General features: G+C 37.3%; 3 protein-coding genes across 5 annotated transcripts; 1 reads left to right on the plus strand and 2 right to left on the minus strand.

The window, feature by feature from the left end:
* Positions 1-1,806: 1,806 nt before the first annotated feature.
* Positions 1,807-11,468, minus strand: LOC111789776 (pleiotropic drug resistance protein 1). 3 transcript variants are annotated; one of them, XM_023670458.2, is made up of 24 exons: positions 11,128-11,468; positions 10,604-10,724; positions 10,412-10,500; positions 10,071-10,155; positions 9,562-9,721; positions 9,357-9,433; positions 9,175-9,228; positions 8,985-9,075; positions 8,068-8,369; positions 7,712-7,993; positions 6,447-6,763; positions 6,195-6,355; positions 5,339-5,442; positions 5,126-5,264; positions 4,988-5,044; positions 4,785-4,912; positions 3,880-4,212; positions 3,513-3,803; positions 3,357-3,440; positions 3,158-3,291; positions 2,862-3,089; positions 2,616-2,781; positions 2,282-2,536; positions 1,807-2,200 (listed from the first exon to the last, which is right to left on the minus strand). In XM_023670458.2, the coding sequence occupies exons 1-24, from the start codon at positions 11,424-11,426 to the stop codon at positions 1,943-1,945; spliced, it is 4,215 nt and encodes a 1,404-aa protein (XP_023526226.2). In that variant the 5' UTR covers positions 11,427-11,468; the 3' UTR covers positions 1,807-1,942. The 3 variants fall into 3 exon arrangements, with proteins under 3 accessions (XP_023526226.2, XP_023526225.2, XP_086978815.1); XM_023670457.2 differs by having other exon boundaries at positions 2,616-2,787; XM_087122689.1 differs by having other exon boundaries at positions 2,616-2,787; positions 3,357-3,803.
* A 3,673-nt stretch (positions 11,469-15,141) lies between these two features.
* On the plus strand, positions 15,142-18,735 carry LOC111791189 (uncharacterized). Its single transcript, XM_023672438.2, has 7 exons — positions 15,142-15,397; positions 16,122-16,237; positions 16,322-16,440; positions 16,519-16,681; positions 16,782-17,008; positions 17,142-17,463; positions 17,561-18,735. The coding sequence occupies exons 1-7, from the start codon at positions 15,239-15,241 to the stop codon at positions 18,513-18,515; spliced, it is 2,061 nt and encodes a 686-aa protein (XP_023528206.2). The 5' UTR covers positions 15,142-15,238; the 3' UTR covers positions 18,516-18,735.
* Positions 18,736-19,291: 556 nt separating this feature from the next.
* LOC111790743 (plastidic ATP/ADP-transporter) lies at positions 19,292-22,069 on the minus strand. Its single transcript, XM_023671774.2, has 5 exons — positions 21,162-22,069; positions 20,570-20,824; positions 20,313-20,456; positions 19,884-20,231; positions 19,292-19,805 (listed from the first exon to the last, which is right to left on the minus strand). The coding sequence occupies exons 1-5, from the start codon at positions 21,933-21,935 to the stop codon at positions 19,440-19,442; spliced, it is 1,887 nt and encodes a 628-aa protein (XP_023527542.1). The 5' UTR covers positions 21,936-22,069; the 3' UTR covers positions 19,292-19,439.
* Positions 22,070-23,491: the final 1,422 nt, after the last annotated feature.

Genomic DNA, 23,491 nt, shown 5'->3' on the forward strand with positions numbered 1-23,491 from the left:
TTCACTAAAGCTCGACTATTCTTGAACCTTTGCGCTAACCATTATTCGCTTTATTAGTAAAAGCTCTTCTCGTGGTCGTCCTTTACCACGAAAGCCTTAAGCGAAAGATTTATTGTTTTAGCGAAAGATTTATTGTTTTATTACTCCTGCTTTTTCACATCTACGCTCGTCAAGCCAACTTAGCTTTTTAGCCGTGGTTGAAGCTAAATTAAAATTTAAAATCTAAATTATAGAAACTTTAAAAGATCTTGGAGTGATAGGGAGTGTGTTCTTGACAGATCAAGAGGAGCTCATCCTCTCTGTCAAAAGGGTCCATCATTCAAAACACGAACACGAATACGAATACGAACACGAACATGACAAAAGGGTCCATCATTCAAAACACGAACACGAATACGAACACGAACATGACAAGAACGAGAGGAGGACACAGAAATGTTCATAATTAAAACAGAACAGTAAACCGTGTGATAGAAGCAACACAATAAGGCAAAATCACATGGGGTTTGTTCATAAAAGCAAGACAATAATTAATCAAACGGCGGTGATCAAATCCCACCAAAACCTCAAACAATTATCAGCCCTCCGATGTGGTGTCCCACATCTCTCTAAAGAGCTGCCATTGTTTCCTCCACATATATAAATAAATAGCATCATCACATTTCATGATATTCTCAACACAAACCCCAAATCCAAGGAAGACCCAGATGGCAGCTGAGGGATTAGGCCTTGAAATCACCCAGCTCCGGCTAGGACTCCCCGGTGGCGCTCCAATTCCGGCGAGTAAAAACAATGACAACAAAAGGGTTTTCTTGGAGGTGGAAGTAGAAGATCATAAGAATCCCGGCCAGGGACGGAGCAAGCAGGCAGTTGGGTGGCCGCCCGTGTGCTCATACCGGCGGAGGAACAGCTTGAATTTTATTGCTAATAATGATGATTTTGGTATCTAACGTGAATCAATTTTCAAAGTTGATTCCGACAAAGGAATAAATGAAACATATAATTTGTAGATTCAAAGATATTTAAGCCAATGAAATGCAAACTTTCCCAACAAAAATAGTGAATATGGGTAAATAATCCGATAAGGAGGGTCAATAATCTTTAGCTCAAATAGAGAACGAGTATGGAAACATGACGACGCTTTATGGAGATGTAGGAAAAGCATATATCAATTGGTTGGTGTGCTCAAATGGTTGAATCTCTCAACATAGCATTTCATGGATCATGTGCTAACAAAGACCTATCTTGAATACACATTCCCTGAATTCTATTGCAATAACTTTACTTCTAACAATCGTAAAAGCCGATGTTTTATTGAAAATTAGGTGGGATAGTTCTAAAAATGGGGCAACAAAGACCCTTACAGAACTGTCGAAAATGTAGCGTATTTTCTGTGGCAAGATGTTTTCAATATGGTGGCGTGTTTAACAATTATTACATGTATCATAGAGGTACCAACTTTGGAAGAACATCAGGAGGTCCATTCATCACGACATCTTATGATTACAACGCTCCACTTGATGAATATGGAAACTTGAATCAACCAAATGGAAACATCTCAAACAACTTCATACATCATTCAAACTGCGAGAAAAAATTCTAACTAATGCCAACCGCTTAGACCAAAGCTTTGATAACTCTGTAACTTTGACAAAATTCTCTAACCAAAGGGGAGATGACTCTTGCTGCCATCTATCAAGTAGTCTTGGAGGACGTTCTTCTCATGTTCGCAAAGAATGACTCGACAAAAACAGCATAAAAAACACTACAAACCAAACAATGCACGTGGGCGTGGAACGGGTCAAATTAAAAACAAAAACTCATAATTTTATTTGATGAACATTCAAATACAAACATTAATTCTACACATTTTCTTTCCCCCTTTTTCCCTTTTCCCTCTACATAGTTATACACATTACAAAACATACCACCTAAAACATTATCATCTTCTTTGGAAATTAAAAATGCTGATAGAGATAGCAAATACCGAAGCAAAAAGAACACCAAATCCGACAACAACAGAAACAGAAATGTCTACAAAATCATGTCTGAAACCAAAGTAGAGTCTAACAAATTCTTCCACAGTTTCTCCTGTTTCAAGAACATCCTTAACATCTCCAAATTGAGAGGCAACTAATCCATATAACGTCCACGCCACGGGACAAACCCAGTAGTACCATATCCACCACACTGGAATCCTCTGTCAGTTCATATGCCAGAAAAAATAAGAACACAAACAAAACAAAACTCGAACACACAACCGAAACATAACGTAACGTACCGGTTTCGGGACTACAAATCCTGAGAAGAGATTCCATAATGCAAAGAACGCAAAGGAGAGAATTGAAGCAATGTGATGATTTGGTGTCATTGCCACAGCCATCATCCCATAGAAAGTGAAGTACAGCAAAGTGAAGTACATTATGACCAAATACCACAGGAACTTAGCCACGGTCCATTCAAATCCAATCATTGAGTACACTAGGAGACAGTAAACCACTGCTTGGACCAAAACATATGGGAGTTCTATCAGCACCTGTAACATCAAGTAGGATAATTCTTCACTGTCTGCTAAAGAATTTTTCATATGTTTAGATATAGAACGACATTGTTACCGTCCCGAATGCGTACGAAAACGCCGAGTACATTCCAGCCGCTCTTTCGCGATAAAATACGCTTCGTTCCACGGCAACCACTGGTTGCACATTGAAAGCATTTTGAACTCCCAGGAACAGAGTAGCAGTGTACATTGAACCCATAGCATTGAATAGATCTTGTTGCCTTTTCCTTTCATTAAGCAACTCATTAAGTATAGAGACTAAACCGTCACAACTTTAGCATACGATGCGTCAAAAACTTACCTTTTGGAACCGAGGTCCCAAAACATTGTTCCGAACATGAGCGCAATGACGATCGTAAAGAGTAATCTCACGGCCGAGTACGAGGGGTTACGCCAATTAGACCAATGTTGCTTCCATAAACAAGCTATGCATTGTGTGTAAAGTGATCTCGAGTATTTAGTTGGGAAATATAGGTCTTTCGAACCCGGCGTCGGGACACTCAATTCTTCGACTAGCATCATGTTCGTCCTGTTCAACATGTTTCAAAACGTCAATACCAAGTTATGCAATAGTGGTATCCAATATTGCTGGATTACCTATAAAGTTCAGAGCTTTTATACAAATCTGTGAAGTCAACCCCTAAAGCTAGTTCCTGAGCTGGGGAAGTGACTTCTAGCATCCATGTAGCAGGGTTGTATTGATCCTTTATTTTAGCAACTCCTTTGATTTCCTTATGAACAAAGATATAATGTTATAGAGCTTTGAATGGTTTTATTAAGACATTAATAATCCTACCTCAAAGTAGTTTATTAGATGAAAAGAATGGCGACCCAATGGACCAACGTATATTTCTTGGCCTCCTGGTTTCATCAAGAACAGCTGCAAGAAACAGCTCATACCTATAAGTTTCTTCGTTTTGCTATATACATTGATTCTTCTATGGTGTGTTACCTCGTCAAAAGCTTCGAAGATGTCGATGCTCGGTTGATGAATGGTGCACACGACAGTTCTTCCAGTATCGACTGTGTTTCGAACAGTTCGCATGACGATTGCTGCAGCTCTTGCATCGAGCCCTGAGGTTGGTTCATCCATGAATATTATGGATGGATTTGCTACAAGCTCCACTGCTATTGTGAGTCGCTTGCGCTGCTCGGACGACAGACCGTTTTCGCCTGGCAATCCAACTAGAGCATCCCTCAATGTCTTCAATTCCACAAGTTCCATCACTTCTTCAATGAACATCTGTTTTGTTCATAACAAGTTGCATACATTTGATTAACAACAGTTAAAAAAGTATGTAATAGTTTAAGTTCAACACCTTTCTAGTTTCGGAATCGATTTCACGAGGTAAACGGAGCCATGCCGAGTAGAGCAAGGATTCGTAGACGGTAACATGAGGAGAATGGATGTCGTTTTGTTCACAATAACCTGAGATTCTAGCAAATGTTTCTTGCTTCTTTGGATAACCAGATATTTTGATGCTTCCTTCAATGTAACCGCCTGTTTTTCTACCAGCCAAGACATCCATTAGTGTTGTCTTACCAGCACCACTCACTCCCATTAGAGCTGTTAAAACACCTGGCCTGAATGCTCCACTTATACCCTTCAGTAGCACCAATTTTTCTTCTACAATACCTTGATTTTTCATCTCCTGGAAAACCCCATTTCAGATCATTAGGATGAACATATTATAGGCTTAATATAGTCAATAAAGATACCCGCTAGTAGATATTGTCCATTTTAGCTTGTTACAAATGGTATCAGAGTCAGGCACAGAGCGGTGTGCTAGTTAGGATGTTGGGGCCTCAAGGGGTGGATTGTGAGATCCCACATCGGTTGGAGAGGGGAACGAAGCATTCCTTGTAAGGGTGTGAAAACTTTTCCCTGGCAGACGCATTTTAAAATCTTGAGGGAAAGCCCAGAAGGGAAAGCCCAAAAAGGACAATGTCCGCTAACGGTGGGTTTGGACTGTTACAAATGGTATTAGAGCCAGACACCATGCGGTATGCTAGCAAGGACGCTAGGCTCCCAAGGTGGGTGGATTGTGAGATCCCACATCAGTTTGAGAGGGGAACGAAAGATTCCTTGTAAGGGTGTAGAAACTTCTCCCTAGTAGACGCGTTTTAAAACCGTGAGATTAATGACGATATGTAACGGGCTAAAGCGGACAATATCTATTAGCGGTGGGCTTGGGCTTGGGCTTGGGCTGTTACACTAAATTACCTTGGGCATGTCAACAGAGTATGTGATATTTTTAAATGCGATTGAATGTTGCTCAAATGGAAGAATCATTCCTGTTCTCCTTTGGGCGTTGGCTTGTAAATCCATTTCAGTACTAGAAGCTGAGGCCCCTGAATTAGCAGGACGCCAAGCAATTGAGTATCAGCACAAAACTTCCTATTGAACTATTACAACATTATTAGTACCTCTTTTGTCAATGTCTTCTGGTTCCCCTGATTTAACAGCTTGACCCTTCCCAAATGCTGCAAAACCAATTCTAAGATGTTAATCTGAAGCTGTTAGATATACATTTTATAAAGCTGTCTAGAGGTCGAGATGGTTACGGTCGAGCAACGACAATGCGAGAGTGAACAAGAAGTTGAACAAAAAGGTATAGCCAAGCAAAGCTCCTACACCAATCCAATACCAATATGCATTTGGGAAGAATCCACGGGACTTCAAAACAATAAATCCTAAGGCTTCCTAGAAACAAAGAAGAATACAAAGCATAAGAGCAATGATCCAACCATTCCAATAAGAGCATTCAAACAACTTACATCTGCCCAACTCTTTCCAAGGAACTCATTTACAACTATAGCATTTTGAGCATACATTATTGGTGAAATCCAGTAGCCCCATGTCCACCATTTCTTAATGTCCACTGCACAAAAGAAAGCAAATAAGACCATATAACAGCTTAAGCCCACCACTAGCAGATATGGTCCTCTTTAAGCTTTTCCTTTTGGATTTTTAAAATGCGTTTATTAGGAAGAGGTCTCCACACCCTTGTAAGGAATGTTTCGTTCTGCTCTCCAACTGATGTGAGACTTCACAATCCACACCCCTTGAGGGCCCAACATCCTCGCTAACACACCGCTTGGTGTCTGGCTTTGATACCATTTGTAACACTCAAACCCACCGCTAGCAGATATTGTCCTCTTTGGCTCGTAACGTATCGTTGTCAGCCTCACGATTTTAAAACATGTCTGTTAGGGAGAAGTTTCCACACCCTTCTATGGAATGTTCCGTTCTCCTCTCCAACCGATGTGGGATCTTACAATCCACCCCCCTTGAGGGCCCATCGTCCTTGCTAACACACTGCTTGGTGTCTGGCTTTGATACCATTTGTAACATCCAAAACCACCACTAGCAAATATTGTCCTCTTTGGCCCGTAACATATCGTCATCAGCCTCACAGTTTTAAAACACGTTTGTTAGGGAGAGGTTTCCACACCCTTACAAGGAATGTTTCGTTCTCCTCTCCAACCAATATGAGATCTCACGTAAACTTTCGAAGTCTCATCTCTTGAGTTCTTAAACTTTAGGAAATGTCTTACTAAACATCTCAACTTTCAATTTTGTATCGAATAGACCCTAAACTAAGACATTTTGTTATGTACAGCAGTGGCGTACCTCGAGACAGGACAAACCCGCCAAGTGCATAGAGGGTCAGGAGTATAAAAGAGCCAACCGTGTTCGCGACAACCAAATTCCGACACGATGCAGCAACGAACCGGAATAGTGCAGAAGCCATCTGGTTTACTAGTAAAAGCAGCAAGAATTGTTTGAAAAACCTGCAGCATTTTTGTTTCCAATCAAAAAAAGGAAAGAAAATCTTCACAAATCTCACAATGAACATAGAGAGAACACATTGTATTTGCTAACCTCTCAATATTTGGATCAAATCCAATGCCATAGTAGGTGATTCCAACCCACAAAGCAACTTCAATGAAAGTAAAAGGAATCTTGAGGATCCAATTGGGAAGTGAATAAGCCCATGAAGGATAGAATAAGAGGTCCCTTTGCTTGTAAAAAGTAGGAAGCTTAATTATGGTTAATGAGAGCTCTGATAACCCATTAAACATAACCATAATAACTGAGAAGAACAAAGCACCAGTGTATATTCCTCCATCCACAATTGTATCATGATGCATCTCAGTTCTTAAGAACACACTCATTGTAACTAGAGCCATTACAAATAGCTGAAAAACCCCAAAAAGGAATCGTGTTAGATACACAGGATCATCTTCTGTTCTTATATTTGGACTAAACTGAAAATTTTGAAACAACAGGGACTAAATTGAAAAATTGTAACAACTCAAGCCCACCGCTAGTAGATATTGTCCTTTTTCGGCTTTCCCTTTCGGACTTCTCCTCAAGGTTTTAAAACGCATCTACTAGGGAGAGGTTTCACACCCTTATAAGGAATGTTTCATTCCCCTCTCCAACAATGTGAGATCTCACAATCCACCCCCCTTGAGAGCCTAGCGTCATCGCTGGCACACTGCCCGGTGTTTGGCTCTGATATAATTTGTAACAACCTAAGCCCACTGCTAGAAGATGTTGTCTTCTTTGGGTTTTCTCTTCTGGGCTTCCCCTCAAGGTTTTAAAACGCGTCTACTAGAGAGAGGTTTCCACACCCTTATAAGGAATGTTTCATTCCCCTCTCCAACGATGTGAGATCTCACAATCCACCCCCCTTGGAAGCCTAGCGTCCTCGCTGGCACACTACCCAGTGTCTGGCTCTGATACCATTTGTAACAGCCCAAGGCCACCGCTAGCAGATGTTGTTCTCTTTGGGTTTTCCCTTCTGGGCTTCCCCTCAAGATTTTAAAACATGTCTACTAGGGAGAGGTTTCCACACCCTTATAAGGAATGTTTCGTTCCCCTCTCCAATGATGTGAGATCTCACAATCCACCTCCTTGGGAGCCTAGCATTTTCACTGGCACATCGCTTGGTGTCTGGCTCTGATACCATTTGTAACAGCTCAAGCCCACTGCTAGCAAATATTGTCCTCTTTGGACTTTCCCTTTTGGGTTTCTCCTCACGGTTTTAAAACGCGTCTGCTAGGGAGAGGTTTCCACATCCGTATAAGGAATGTTTCGTTCTCCTCTCCAATCAATGTGGGATCTCATAAAAATATAGGTACCTGAAAGAGTTTGAAAATGTAGACGAAGGAGTTTCTCTTCATTAGAAGGATCTCTCTAGAGAAACAAGCTTTCAAGAGTTGTCTCTTTCCAACACCATACTTGTGGGTTGTCAAAGCAGCTCTATGGCTCTTAGACTTATCAAAAGGAATGGCAAGTTCATCGCCAAGTTCTCTGCCAACATGAAATGATTGAAATGCTTCACAAAATTCACTAGGAGTAATGAAGCTGTAAGGCTCCTCTTTGTTTTTCCAATACTGTTCTTGATCTTTCTTTGATGTCACCTGTAAAAACATCGTCGGATAGCTCGTTTCTTCGTTCTATTTTGAGTTCAACAACACGTGAAAGTTACGCTTACCTCTTGAAGAAAATCAGCCACACCCTTCCTCTCAGGACAAACAAACCCCATAGTTTCAAAAAAATGAAGCACCTGATCACGAGGACCCTGATAAACAATTTGGCCATCTGAGAGAAGAATTATGTCATCAAAAAGCTCATAAGTCTCTGGTGCTGGCTGGAGAAGCGAAAGAACTGCAGTCCCTTTGAGAATATGAACACATTGCCTCAATGAATTCACTATTTGAAACGTGGTGGAGCTATCAAGTCCAGTAGATATCTCGTCCATGAATAAAGCCCTTGCTGGCCCAACTAGCATCTCACCTGTATTTTAGTTCAGTACAAAACTTGTTAATCGAACTCGGTCGTCGCGGTTGAGGGTCGTCGCGGTTGAGGATTATTAAGAGTAGTCCAGAAAAATCATGGATTTATAACTAAGGAACATTATCTCATGAGGTCTTTTGGGGAAATCAAAAGCAAAGTCACGAGAGCTTACGCTCAAAGTGGACGATATCATACCATTGTAGAGAATTGTGATTCCTAACATAGTATCAGACCATGCCCTTAACTTAGCCGTATCAATAAAATCCTCAAATATCAAACAGAGAAGTTGTGAACCTCAAAGGTGTAGTCAAAAGTGACTAAGTGTCGAACAAATGGTGTACTTTGTTCAAGCGTCGATTAAGGGGAAGTTGTTCGAGGGCTCCATAGGTCTCTGGGGAGGCTCTATATTGTACTTTATTCGAAGGAAGAATTATTGAAGATTATTGGGAGGGAGTCCCACATTGGCTAATGTAAGGAATGATCATGGATTTATAAGTAAGGAATACGTCTCCATTGGTATCGCGGCTTTAAGAGAAACCAAAAGCAAAACCATGAAACTTTACGCTCAAAGTGGACAATATCATACCATTGTGAAGAGTTCTAGCATTGAATTACCTGTAGTGACTCGCTTTCTTTGTCCGCCCGAGATTCCCCTTATCATTTCATCACCAACCATTGCATCAGCACATCCTTCCAATCCCAAAATCTATATCATTTCAACACCCAGTTCTTAATTTAATCTATTATGATGTTCCAAATCTTCATTCAAACACACACACACACATATATATATATATTATATTACCTTCAGGATATAATCTATAATCATGCTTTCTTCTTGACCTTCTGTCGCAGCAGCCTGGAAATAAACTCCCTATGTAAGTTACTGTCACTAACATCTTCAATCAAACAGCCCAAAAACATAATAAATTCATTATTCTTCAATTTTATCAAAAGGGTAATGTTCCAATTAACCATATATATAACCTTCATGAAAGTATCAATATTAGGGTCGGGCTTTATATTTGCTTCGAACTCTCTCCTTGACAGTTCTGCTAGCATGTCTGAAAAATATAGTACCCCATTTTAGAATCTAAAATTTTAATGAACAGAACATGAACCTAAAATCTAATTGGATAAGCATTTGAGCAAACAGGAGGTGTTAAATATTGGTAGAAAGGGGATAACAAACCGTGGCGGGAGCCGACGCCCTGGCATTGTGCAGCGAACGCTAATGTTTCCCTTACAGTCATTTCTCCAATATGAAGATCATATTGACTTATGTACGCAGCAGTCCTCTGCGGTACAAATTCCTTCATTCCATGCCCATTGTAGCTCACTTTTCCCGTTGCCTAAATCAGTTTAGAAATTTAATTAACATAAAATTGAAACATTTAGAATCAATTAGTAACTTAATATTTTTTTAACTTCAAGAACCAAATAATATAAACTTCAAATTAAATTAACGTGTAATTTAGTTGAATTTATTTTAACTGGGTCATTGGGTAAAAATCCAAAGTTGTTAGGTGAGATTTATAAAAACAAATATTTAAGTAGACACATCTATAAACAATTATGCAAAGAATTGGACTGAAATGTTAAATATCATAAATTGTAGGGACTAGGGAGCAAAATAAAATTTAATCCGCTTAATTAAAAATTAAAAATTTTGTTTTGAAAAAGAGAAGGGTAGATATGTACTTTTACTCGAGGATCAAGCTTTCCGGCCAGTGCTAATAAAAGAGTGGTCTTTCCAGAGCTTGGAGGTCCCAACAGCAGTGTCATTCTGCCAAAATAATTAAACAATAAAAAATTTAAAAAAAAAACACTAAATTATTTTAAAACAAATATTTTGTCTTTTTTTTTTTTTTTTTTTGTTACCACTTAACTGAATCATTCAGTAAAAATTGATTAGGTAAATAATTTTAACAGTACCTTTTGAAAGATGAAATAGTGATAGCGGAAAAGGTTAAATTTCGTCTTTATTTTTCTTTTTTACGAATTTGAAGGTTTTAATAAAAAATATTATATTGTGTTCTAACCTTCCAGGTTTGACGATTCCACTGACATTACGAAGGATTTTTAACTGCTGCTTTCCACCGGAAAACAGATGAAGGTAACCCAACAAACCCTTTGGAAAACAAGCAGTAAAAAAATAATTACATATATATATATATATATATATATATAATCCTTAAAAAGATTATGAATTTGATTAATTATTATAACGTTACCTCCACCATATTGAGTGTAAAATTGACAACTGTCGGCAGAGCTCTGCTTCCGACATGAACATCCGCCTCCACATTCAATTGCTCAAACCGAACCTCAATTGTCGGAAATTCGATTCCAACTCTGACAATTTTAAGGAAACAAAAACAAACAACAAAACATCCACCAAATCAGAGGAAATATCAACGAGTAAATTTATTGTCGAAGATTGTTGGGAGGGAGTCTATAAGTAAGAAATATATTTCAATTGTCACGAGATTTTTTGAACTTATGTTCAAGATAAACAATATCATATCATTATAGAGAGTCGTGATTTCTAAAATGGTATTAGAGTCATGCCCTTAATTTGTTTGTCTCGAAAGTGTAGTCAAAAGTGATTCATGTGTGAAACAAAGGGTGTACTTTGTTCGAAGGATCCAAAGAAAGAATTTGAATCTTGATTAAGGAGAGGTTGTCCGAGGGCTACATAGGCCTTAAGTGGACAATGTCATATTATTATGGAGGGTCGTGATTCCTAACATTTTACCTGTGAAGACGATTGTGGAGGTTGAGCAAGAACTTCTCGTTATCCTCTCCAGCAACTTTAAGCAACATCTCCATCAAATTCTTCCTGTTTTGAAGCCCAAGATTCATGATATCCACTTCATCGGCGGCGCCCTCCAAGGTCGTCACCAACCCTTTCCTCAGACGTCTAAACGTCGGAAGCTTTTCAATGGCTGCCCATTTCAGAGCCTCCTCGTCTTCTTCCGCCGCCGATGAACTTGAAAATGCATCCATTCTGAAGCTCCCATTGCTCCTAAACGAACTCCCAATCCCCAAATCCATTTCAATCCAAAACAACTGAAAATCCCCCCAACAAATGGGATTCAATTTTGGAGTATTTATAGGCCGCACAATTTTTAATATATTATTTGTTCAAAGATTAATAATTAGGTTCGCAATAAATAGTGTATTAGAATAAAGTATCCCATGAGCTATATACCCAACCACATTATCTTGTATAAAGTTTATATCACTAAATATAATTTTAATTCATTTCTAACCTAACTTACTGAATAAAATTTTAATTTTTAATCTACATTATCTATTTATCTCTACTAGGATGGAACAAAATATATATATATATATACTTAGAATCATTTCAATTTAATTTAAATTCATTGCATCTCAACAATACTTCAATTCAATGAAAATTAATTGCACCATCTATTGCCCTTACCGCTTTGGTCTTCGTTTTTTTTTTTCTTCTTTCTTATGTTTTTAGCTAGTTAGGTAGAGTAGAGAGTTATTTCAATTTGGTATAACTAATTAATATAGTGTTATACGATATTGACAGTAATGTTGAAAAACTAACGAGATTGTAACGTGTGAAGAAAAAAAATTTGTTCGTTGTTAGAAAAATCGTGAAAGTTCTAGGGAGGCGCTGGAGTTTTTTAGATCTCCAACTGTCGTTCAAGTAGTCGTACAAATAGAAAATACAATAGTAAGACAATACAACATGGAATTAAATAAAGGATATGGTGTGGTAAGGGCATGCGGCCATGAACAACACGCCCTGGACGAGCATGACTGTGACACCAGCCGTCCCTTAGTCGCATCTCATCTTTGGCTTACTCCAGCTCGTGCAGCTTTCATTCCAGCTCGGCTTATCTGGGTCGGTTGGACTTCTTGGACTCTTTTCTTACCGTTTCAACCCTTATGAAGCTACTTTTGATGTTGTTGGGAGTGCGTGAGGTCAGTAGGACCCTTGTTTGCTCCATTTAAATTATTTTTTTAGTTGAAAATTAGATGGATTGAAACCTTTAGGTGAGTTAAGCTCAATAATATTTGACTCGATGTTGTGAATCTTAATAGGTTGAATCAGACTTCGAAGAGCAGATTTGGATTAGCTCTAGGAATATTTAGTAACTTCAACCTAGACCAATCAAGTAAATAGTTCTATTCTTGGCTTGGTTGACAAACTGTATGATGTATATGACATGTGCCTCGTGGTCGTTGCACGTGTCATAATTATGATTGTTATGTTATGTTAGACTATGCTATGTATGCTATGTCATGTTGTGCTATGTTGTATTATGTCATGTTTATAAGCTATGTTATAATGTAATTATGTCATGTTGTAGAATCATGTTTATGATATCGATAGTCTATGATGCATAAACCTCTATATAAGCTATGTTAACAACAAAAGATTTGATAGAAATTATGTAAGCATGATTCATATGCTCGTTATGTTATAAATGAATGGAGGTTATGATAAAATATTAAAAAAATGTATCAAACAAAAAAGAAGTAAGATAAATAAATTATAACAATAAATGAAATAATGAGCGCAAGTCGAACATTACGTGCTTATCTCAAATTACTTTTAACAGCTAATACTATATCTACAAAGTAACGTGTTTTATTCTCACTCATATGATTCTTATAAAAAAAAAAATTACGAGGTCAGTTAACGTAAAATTATTTCAAACTAAGCACACTTAAATTTGAATTTCTTACAATTGACCCACTGACATAGGCAGTCACTCTCAGTTTCCAAAAATCTGTTTTAACTATCATATTCTTAAGATTGCTCTTATTCGGATGTGATCTCAGTTCATTCATGTATCTCTTTTACTCGAGCGTCACATACCCATCAATAAGGCCAATTTATTCGTACCTAACTACAAATGAAATGAAATGAGTTAAATGTTTTTTATGCAAAATTTTCTGTTTTTTTTTTTTTAAATGTCAACTTCAGACAGTTGGAAAAAGATAACATTTAATTCATTTTGTGGACTAAAAGCCCTAATTAATATGTGAAGTTTCCTTCATGCATGAAACATGAAACATGAAATGAAAATGAAATTAAAATTATTTTTCTATTATTTTAAAAAATAAATAGAAGTATTTTATTTATTTGACTACTTTTACGGATTAAATATATTATTTGAAATTTAGTTTATTTTATTCCAAAAATTAGTTTTCAAATTTACATTTTGCTAAAAATATTTAGTTTTTAGAAAAAGTATTTAAATAATTGTCTATATATATATATTTATAGAACAACTACTTTATTTAATATAATTTTTCAATGTTTAATAAGAAATTTGTTTCTTTTAAGACTATATTACTGACAAATTTTAAATATTCTTAGCTTTAAATCTATATTTATTTTTAAATTGTTTTTTTTATATAAAAAAAATAAACAAATTTGAAATATGAGTCGGGAGTGTTAGGCTATATGATATCGAAGGTTGAAATGGATCATATGGTATTTATAATGGTCCAAGCTTCCTATTAGCAGATATTGTCCTCTTTAGATTTTTTCTCACTCGCTTTCTCTAAAGTTTTTAAAATGGGTATGTTAGTGAGAGGTTTCCACACCCTTATACATGATGCTTTGTTCTTCTCTCAATTGATGTGGGATCTCACAGTATTAATGATTGAAATAAGCTCGAATGAGCTAAAACATATGAATCCAACCATTGAGTCAGACCATTTTATATAGATAATTGAGGTAAGCTCAAAGGAACTGAAAGTTATGAACTCAATCATTGAAATAGGCTCGAGAAACCATATGAAATAATATTAGGGAATAAAAATGCTGTTACGAATTTAGATGAGCGATTAAAACAGAACAAATACTTTAAGAGATGACGATATGTTGGGCATACTAAATATGTTTTCCTCGTGAGATATGAATACATTTACTACAAAATGTCAAATCGTTTGAATTTTGCTTTGAAATCGTAGAGCATGAAACATGAGGAGAAAAGGACTGAAAATTTCATAGATCTTTTCTTCACCACTAAAATTATTAGAATTCAAAAATTCATGGATTTTTTCTTGGCCATTCAAGTGAGTTCTTCTACTAACCCGGTCCCCGAAACCTTAAACATGAATATCGTTTTTTTGACATGATATAGATGTCTTAACCATTCAATCGATGTATTTATTTCGATTTTTGGCCACCAATTCATAAATAGATAGCCATCTTAAATTTAATGCATATCAATTCATAAATGCATGGAGAGCAATTTTCTTAAAGGTCATCCACATGCACGTGTATCTCACTTTTCAGATCTAGATTTTAAACTTGGTTAAATGTTATATTTATATATTCACCTAGCGTAAAAATAAATTTAATTCATTAAAAAAAAATTATTAACTTTGTCGAAACTCACAAATTTTAACCAAAATTTAATTTTAATGTCGTTTTTTTTAAAATTGTATCGAAGTTTATATCATACTAACATTTTAAATTAAAAAAAAAAATTGGGTAATTGAGATTCAAATAAAACAAGGCTCCTCCTCATGATTGAAATAAAGTTTTGAATTTAAATTTGTTAATTCAAATTTACCGCTATCATCAATTGGGCCCAAATACTTTAATACGGCCCATTTGGTTATTGTGGGCCATCCAAAATCTAGTAGCATTATAAACCCCGCTCCGCACCGTTTCGTCTACGTGGCAACTGATTTTTTAATACCATTTTTAATTTAAAAAAAAAACGATATTAAATCCAAAATCGACCGTTGGGTTCTTTTTGGTACGTAGGAGAATTTTAAAAAAAGAACAGTTATCTTCGTAGCACTTACGCTCCTCTCAGTGTCCTCATCTGAGTCGAAGAAGACGAAGAGGGTTGAAGATAATGGCCGAAAATTGCTTGTTTAGTGAAGAAGAGATGGCGATCGACGAGGCTGTCGGCCACCCGCACGCTTACGCAAAGCTCTGCCGCGATCGACAAGCTGGATTGTACACTCATGGTCCTCCTTTCACTTTCACGCCGTATAGTCTGAAGAAACAAGAGGTAGAAACGAATATTTTCGATTTTTTGTTTGTTTAATGTGATGGAAACTTGAGGCGAATGAACGTAATTGAGATTTTAGTGTTTTTCTTATTTGAATTCACAATATCAGAGAATTGAATTGCTCGATTAAACGTTTTAGGGATTGAGATCTTTCTGTTATTTTGGGGGAAATTTTACACGACTTGTCCTTAGTTCATTTCTGTTTGCCAATGTTTGTGGATTTCTGGACAATTCTTCTTCGAAATTTCCATTTCGGGCGGGGGAATGTTTTAAGATGACATGAATTCTGCAATCTCGAAGTATTTCGAATCTAATGAGTAGGTTAGCAATGTTTGCAGAATTGAATTGCTTGATTAAACGTTTTAGGGATTGATATCTTTCTGTTATTTTGGGGGAAATTTTACACGACTAGTCCTAGTTCATTTCTGTTTGCCAATGTTTGTGGATTTCTGGACAATTCCTCTTCTAAATTTCCATTTCGGGCGGGGGGATGATTTGAGATGACATGAATTCTGCAATCTCAAAAGTATTTCGAATCTATATGAGTAGGTTAGCAATGTTTGCAGAAACCGAAACCTCTCATTCTGAATTTCATTATTGTCTTTAATTGTGCTCGAATGGCTAAGAGCGGATTCGCTCATAACTTCAAACAAATTTACTTTTCTTTTGCCTAAATTCCAAATTGATTCTTCATTATATTGATGGTTTTTGCATAATGTTTCAGACCGCAACAGCAAGGGAGCTAGATCAGTTGTTTCCAATAATAAATCCAAAGGCAAAGCCTACAGCGAAGCCAAAGCTTTTTGTCAGCCTCTTATGGAAGCAACTCAATCATCTCGGGTAAATAGCTGAATTTCCATTTGTGGAATTTCTAAAAGCTTTTGTATGTATCTATTCTCAAGCAACTAGTTTCTGCTATATCAGGAATGCTGGCTTTGATCCTGCAGTAATTCGAGTTGACCATTACGGCAATGTTCTTTATTATCATGCTGATTCTGCTTCACCGCTTGCTTGGGATATTGATCATTGGTTTCCTTGCTCAAGTGTGCTTCTATTTTGTTCTAAATTTGTTAATTTCTCTCTCTTTCTCTCTTCCTCATAGTTCTTTTGCTGAAACACAGGAGGAGGACTGACTGTACCAAGCAATTTACGAATACTACAATGGCAAGCCTGCAAGAGGAAGCATCACAAGTTAGAGTTCTTAGTTCCATGGTGGGATTTTCAATTAGGTATCACTGTAAACCAGTTTTTATCCATCTTTGCTTCATCCAACTCAGATTTCAGGTGGGTTTGCTTTAATTTCTTGATTGATGTTCATTTGAGTTCATGAATGGCAAGCTGGTGATGATAATATGTACGTACTTTCATGATGTAATGATGGCAGGCGCAGAGCATTTTCTTTTTTGTTCTTTGAAGGTGAAAACGAAGAGCTGAATACTTCACAGACGGTTGAATCTCATTCTTTTCCACAACATTTTGTGGAAGCCAAACAGCGACTCGGCTTTGCTCCAGCTGCCATAGTTTTATCTCGAACAGAATGCTATGATTCTTCATCACCTTTGAGATCGTTGGACTACAATAGACAACCAAGACCAAGTCTCCCTATAGTTGGTTAGTTCTATAAAAACTATTCTCATTTTCTCTCTGCTCTTGGAAAGTTCAATTTTGATTTCATAATAACAGTAAATATTTGAATCTGTCAAGTTTGATAACATTGATTTTTTTTACTTTTTATTAATGTTAGCTGCACGAAAAGTGAAACCAGAACTTCTTAAAGAGAATGAAAACCCGGACTTCGTTACGAACCCATACCAAGCCATTGTCATGGCCAGAGATTCTCTAAGACAAAGAGATGAAATGGCAAAGCTGAAGGCAGAAATACAGAGAGTGGATGATGAAGTGGATGATATGAAGCTCAATAATGAAGAAGAGAAGCTTACAATTCAGGACTTGGAACTGAAACTAATTAAACATAAAAGAAGGGCAGAGAAGTGTAGGCAATTAGCCGAGGCACAATCATCTCATAAGACGATGCTGGAGAAGATGATCCGGGATACCATGCACCAGTAAATTACATAACTTCCCTCATTGCAAAAATCAACGTGCAAAGCGGATTATTGTCCAAATAGACTAAACTTGGCAATGTGATTGTTTTTCTTGTAGGAGTGTTATTTACAAGGAGCAGTTGAGGCTAAACCAAGCAGCAAGTAATGCGCTAATGGCCAGGCTTGAAGCACAGAAGGCAATTTGCGATGCTGCCGAGAAAGATCTCTACCAGAAGTACAGACAGAGAGATGAGCTAGAGAAACAGCTGAGGCCTGAACGCGAACAGGCTCGAAAAAGATCAAGAACGGATTATATGTTATTGGAAGCAACAGACTACAAGACTCCAACTTTCTTTCTGCCAGGAATCAAGCCAACGACATCCACACACAAAGAGCTGAGACTGTTTCTAGAGGAAGAACAAAGAGCTTCTGAATCTGCTTTGTCCAAAAATGGAAGTGATTTGGCCATGGAGAAGTATGGTAACCATGAGGACAAAGCAATTATTCCACTGGATGAAGGAAGCTTAATTACTCAAAGGCTTCAAAATTTAAACATAGGAGAAGCAAAGAGACATGACATGCTATTCTCTTTCGAGAAAGATTCGGATGTCGAGGAAGAAGAAGAAGACGACGAGAGTAGAAAACAACGCGGGAAAGGAAATATCGAGAAGTGGGTTCAAATGCTGTTCGAGGAAAACCAAGTAGATGCAGATCTCCAAAATGAAGAAGAAACTGGGACTAGAACAACTCAAGAAATAAGCACAAAACTGAATGCAAACTCCTCACAGAAGGAGGTGGAGGTCTTGACGACTACAGAAGAACAAAACAAAGAAGAGAGGAAAGACAGAAATGTAGGGACTGAAGGCAGCAAAAGAGAAAAAGAAGTGAGCGGGGGGAGTGCAAGGATGTTCAGGAGAATCCCATCTTCACCATCTCTGGTCTTGGGAATGAAAAAGGGAAAGAAACCAATGGTAAGTGGGGATGATGATGATGTCGATCGCGAAGATGCTGCTGCGAGAAACAGCTTCTTCAAGTCTTCTATCAAGACACTCAAGAAGGCAGTAAGGATATGAAACTTGCCTGTTTCCATCATGCCACTGTGTGTAAGTCTTGCTTGTCCATATAGATTTTTTTTTTTTTTCGTTCCTTTTCTAATCTCTTGAAAAGCCAATAAGTCGGGGAATTTAGGCGCTCCATGCAAAAGATTTAGTGACATTTCTTTTCTCGGTTATGTTTGTACCAGGCCTTTTGTTGTGACGTAAATACTCCAAAATTTATTTATTTATTTTAACATTTTAAACCTGGTTGGATAAAAACCGTCAACCTCTCTGTGTAAGATCCACATCGGTTGGAAAGGAAAACAAAAAAATATTTTTTATAAAGTTGTGGAAACCTCCCCTGTGTTCAAACTTCGAGGAAAAATCCAAGAGAGAGAACCCAAAGAAGACAATATTTGCTGAGTGGACTTGGGTCATTCGGTCTCACGATTTTAAAACGCATCTATTCGAGAAGTTTTCACATACTTAGAAGGAAAGTTTCCTTCTCCTCTTCAACTAATGTGGGATCTGTTATCTTCAACCAATGTGAGATCTCACAATCCACCCTCCATGGGGGCTAGCAATCTCGCACCTTCCTTGGGGGCTAGCGATCTCGCACCCTCCTTGGAGGCTAGCGATCTCGCACCCTCCTTGGAGGCTAGCGATCTCGCACCCTCCTTGGAGGCTAGCGATCTCGCTGATAGACCACTTGGTGACTTGATACCATTTGTAACAGCTCAAACCTGTCTCTAACCAACCGATATTGTTCCACTGACACAGTTTTTAAAATGCATATGTATAGGAGTATTAAATTATATTGAGAAAGAAAAATATATTCTGGAAAAAAAAAGTTGGATCATACTGTCTTTGCTTACTTATTTCTACGAAACTAACACAAAATTCTGACCCAAACAAACCAACTTCTCCCTGTTTGTTTGAATTAGCAATGAAATAACAAATCTAAGCGTTGGTGGGTGCTGAGGTTTCAGATGAACTGCTTGCAGAATCACCTGTTGTGGGGTTCAAAGGCGAGCGACCTGAGAGGGAGCCATTGTCACCGTCGTTCTGCGACACAACCGGGATCTTCACAGCTGATCTTTCCAACTCCTTCTCAAGCTCTTCTTCCTGACGCAGTGCTGAGAATTGGCTGTCTAACGATCTAGCTGCTCCTAACCATGCCAGGACGATAACCAACAGGACACCTCCAAGGTATGGAGTTGAGTTTGCAAGAGATCCGAATGTCAAGATCATGAACTGTTGAATAAGAGCGCCTCCAGACTTGCCTAATGGGTTGCAGACGACGTCGATAGCGGCCTTCCCTTTAACCTGAAGGACGAGCATTAAAAAAATGAGTTCTCAAGTAACGATTTAGTTCGTTGAGTCGAACAAGTCATGAAATTATACCTTGGTATCCTCATCCAAAGGAATGTAAGCCATTTCTTTGCAAGGATCAAACAAACTGTATTTAGCACTCTTGCTGAAGATGTTTTGCATAGCACCCACATAAACAGCAGCAAGAAGCGGAGTTATTCCGAACTGGGTAAGCATAGGTGCAATCGGACCTCCGAACAAAATCAACGAAAAGAAAGCGACTCCAGTAATGAGAAGCACTGTGGGTGTAATATTGGCTGCAACTCCCCATCCATATTTGTTGAATATGTATTGACTTAGCAACATCATTACGAACGTTACTATTCCAGTAGCGGTAGAGAAATCACCCATGAAAGAAGAGTATTCGTTCGGGCTCGGAAACTGCACGGTTGGAAAGGGGTATTATTTACAGAACAACAAGCTGATTGATATACAGACATTCCAATTTCAGATGCAACGAACCTGTGCTTTGAGCTTCGATTTCCATGTAACCTCGACGAGGTTGATACTAATTCCATACGCAACCACCAGAGTGGCAAGATCCCGGATGTACCTCGAAGATGCCAAGAATTTCAAGCTCTCCATTGTCCCCATGTTAACCTTCTCCTGTAAATGAACGCAAGAATCATGAGCTGACACGAGTATCGTTAGCCAAAGTAAGACTTGCCCGAGCAATGCAAAAGCCAGGGGCTAATATCATATGTTTCCTAAGACGTTACCTTCTTCTTCTTGCTACGAGTCGGAAGAGAAGCAAACTTATTCACCCACCAATAGAGGAAACAAATGGCAAGCCCCATACCGACCACGATACTCATCATTGCTTTCAGAGATATCGCCCATCCATCAACTCCAGGACCCAAATGTTTCCTCATATTCGAGAAATACTTCACGGTTCTGCCCGAGAAAATAAGGGCAACATTCGCACCAAGTCCAAATAGGGGATAGAACTTTTTCGCTTCGTCGACAGTGGTAATCTGCAGAGAAATGACAATCAAAGAAGAGAAAATTGAAGAGCCAATCCTTTCAAACTCCACTTGCTAAACATTGTTCATACTTATTTTGGCCACAAACAGATTCAATAAACCTATCAAGAACATAAGCTCAAGAACTAAATGAATATCAGCACACTCAGAGCAGTACAAAGATATTAAACAAGAACTCAAAACATAGGAACAAAAAAACAACATCAAATCCGCAGTCAAACAAGATCAAAATCATCAACAGCAAACAAAAACACAAAAACCACATCATAAACCATAAAATTTAGATTCAAGAATCAAAATCAAATGATAAAGCTCTAGAACTCTTTACCTGATTGGCAAATCCCCAGAACAAAACAGAAACCACCACACTTCCCCACAACTCAGCCATCACATAAAACAAACAGAAGCTCCAAATCCTCATAATAGCAAGAGGGCCAAGGAACCTCGGGCCAAGCGCGTTGAGAAGCTTATCAGCAAAAGCTTGAGGGTGGATATAATTGCTAAGAGGATATAAAAGAAACCCAAAAGCCCCAAAAAAGGCAATGAATGGAACGATGACAGTGTAGAACAGAGCCTGTCTAGGCAACGCATTGGCTAACTTAGTGTACAACAACATGAACCCAACAGCCATAGGCAAATTAACCCAAGTCTTCAAAAATGGAATAATCTCAGCACTGCTACCTTTAGCAGTCACAACCAAAACATCCTTCGTATCCCTAAGAATTGTGTAATTAAAAAGGATGCAAAAGAACATAAGCCCAAGAGGGATAATCTTTTTGAGGGTTTCAACTTCAATCCCCAAAAATTTGGGGTTCTCAGTTTCACCAAACGTAGACAAACCATCGGAATCCGCCGCCGCCGCCGCCGCCGCGGCTTCAGCCCTGCAGATTAGAGAAACTCGTTGTTTGGGAGAAAACGAAGGGGTTTTCGATACAAATCCCTGAAATCTTTGAAACCCATTTGAGGAAAGAGAAAACCCAGAAAGATTACGGGAATTTGTGGATAAAATCCTTTGTTTAAGACCATGAGAAGGCAATAGACTGCGGGTTTTGGGATTTGGGGGAAAAGAAAGAAGCCCTTTGCCCTGCAACACAGCTTCCATGTCTCTGTCTCTCTTTGATCCCTTCTGAAAAAACCCCCAAATGGATTGGCGTTTCAAAAAGAGAGCATAAGAGAGCAGAGATAAGGAAGATAAGAAGAAGATAGCAAATGAATTGCAAAGGATGGGTGAGCGTACAAATATCTTTCCTTTTATACAAATAACTGAAATCAAAAACCCTCTTCACAGAACAAACAGCCAAAAAAAATTAAAAATTAAAAATTAAAAAAATTAAAAAAAAAAATCGGAAAAAAACGGAAGGAATGATATTAGACCAAGATTTTTCTCGCAAGTTGGTTATTTATTATTATTTTTTTTTTCATCTTATTATCAGTCATTTTAAGGGTAAAATTGTTCATCAGAGTGTTTGGAGTTTGATGAGTTCAAATTACGACCAAATTGTAACCGTTAGTGTTAGCTCTCCTTGTTTTCAACCAAAAATAAAAAATAAAAAAGTTTGGATTTTTATCATAATATAATATTTAGTGAATTCAATTTTTTATTTTTTTTTTTATCAAAACAAAAAATAAATTTAATTCATTTTTGGGGGAAAAAAATAATTGATTTGGTTCATTCCCTAAATTTATAGCTTAGCATTATTTAAATAAAAATTGTAAAAATTGAATTATAAAAATTCAATTAAAACCCTAAAATGATATTTTTGTGCTTTAAAAAATAAAGATTTTGTGTGTTTTAATTTGTGGAAAAAGGTTAAAAGAAATTAATGTATGGTTAGCAATAAATAAAATAATAAAGATAAAAGTCAAATTAGGAAATGGAAATGTCGAAAATACCCTTTATGTTAGGATATTTGTGAGCTTTTGCCAGATGGTCATTAAAGTGCCACGCTCCTTTTTTTTTTGCCCTTTTTCCCTTTTTCTTTTGCAATTTGAGCTACAAAACAATGGAATATTATTTTGTCCACCAAAAACAACAACAATCTCATTTATTTCTTCATTTTTTCTGTAAATAAATAAATAAATTTATGTCCCGAGACTTACGAGGTCCCACTCGATCTAGGTAAAAAAAATCGTTTTAAGATAAATGTAAAAAAAAAGTTACCAGAGATTATTTTTCATCAGTGAATAAGTTTTTTTTAATTCTTTTTCAAGGGTGAAATAAATATTAAAATAAATAGAAGAGGTATTACTATTATTTTTATAATATATATTAAAAAGAAAAAATAAAAAAAAAAACCCACCCACCCCGCTATTGGCAAGGAGTAGGATGACTGGTTCCACGATTTGGAGTCCAGGTCAGCAGTAGGGTACACGGAGTGCTGACGTTGCACCCGGCGTGGTTTTGCACAGACAGCTAAAATATTCTCTCTTTAATTTATTTTATTTTGAATATACTTAATTAATTAATATAGTTAGTTATGATGAATGAATAATAATTTATTTAAATATTTTGAGAAATAAAATTTTATAGAATAAATGGACCACTTTTTTAGTAAAATTATTAATTAATTAGTTAACGATATTTTTAAGTATAAATTAATTAATTAGGATTAATAAACTTATAAAAGAAGTTAATTTTCAACATTATAAATTACTAGG

The sequence above is a fragment of the Cucurbita pepo genome, chromosome 3 (genome assembly GCF_057944985.1).
Source record: "Cucurbita pepo subsp. pepo isolate OVF chromosome 3, ASM5794498v1, whole genome shotgun sequence".
NCBI classification, from domain to species: domain Eukaryota; kingdom Viridiplantae; phylum Streptophyta; class Magnoliopsida; order Cucurbitales; family Cucurbitaceae; genus Cucurbita; species Cucurbita pepo.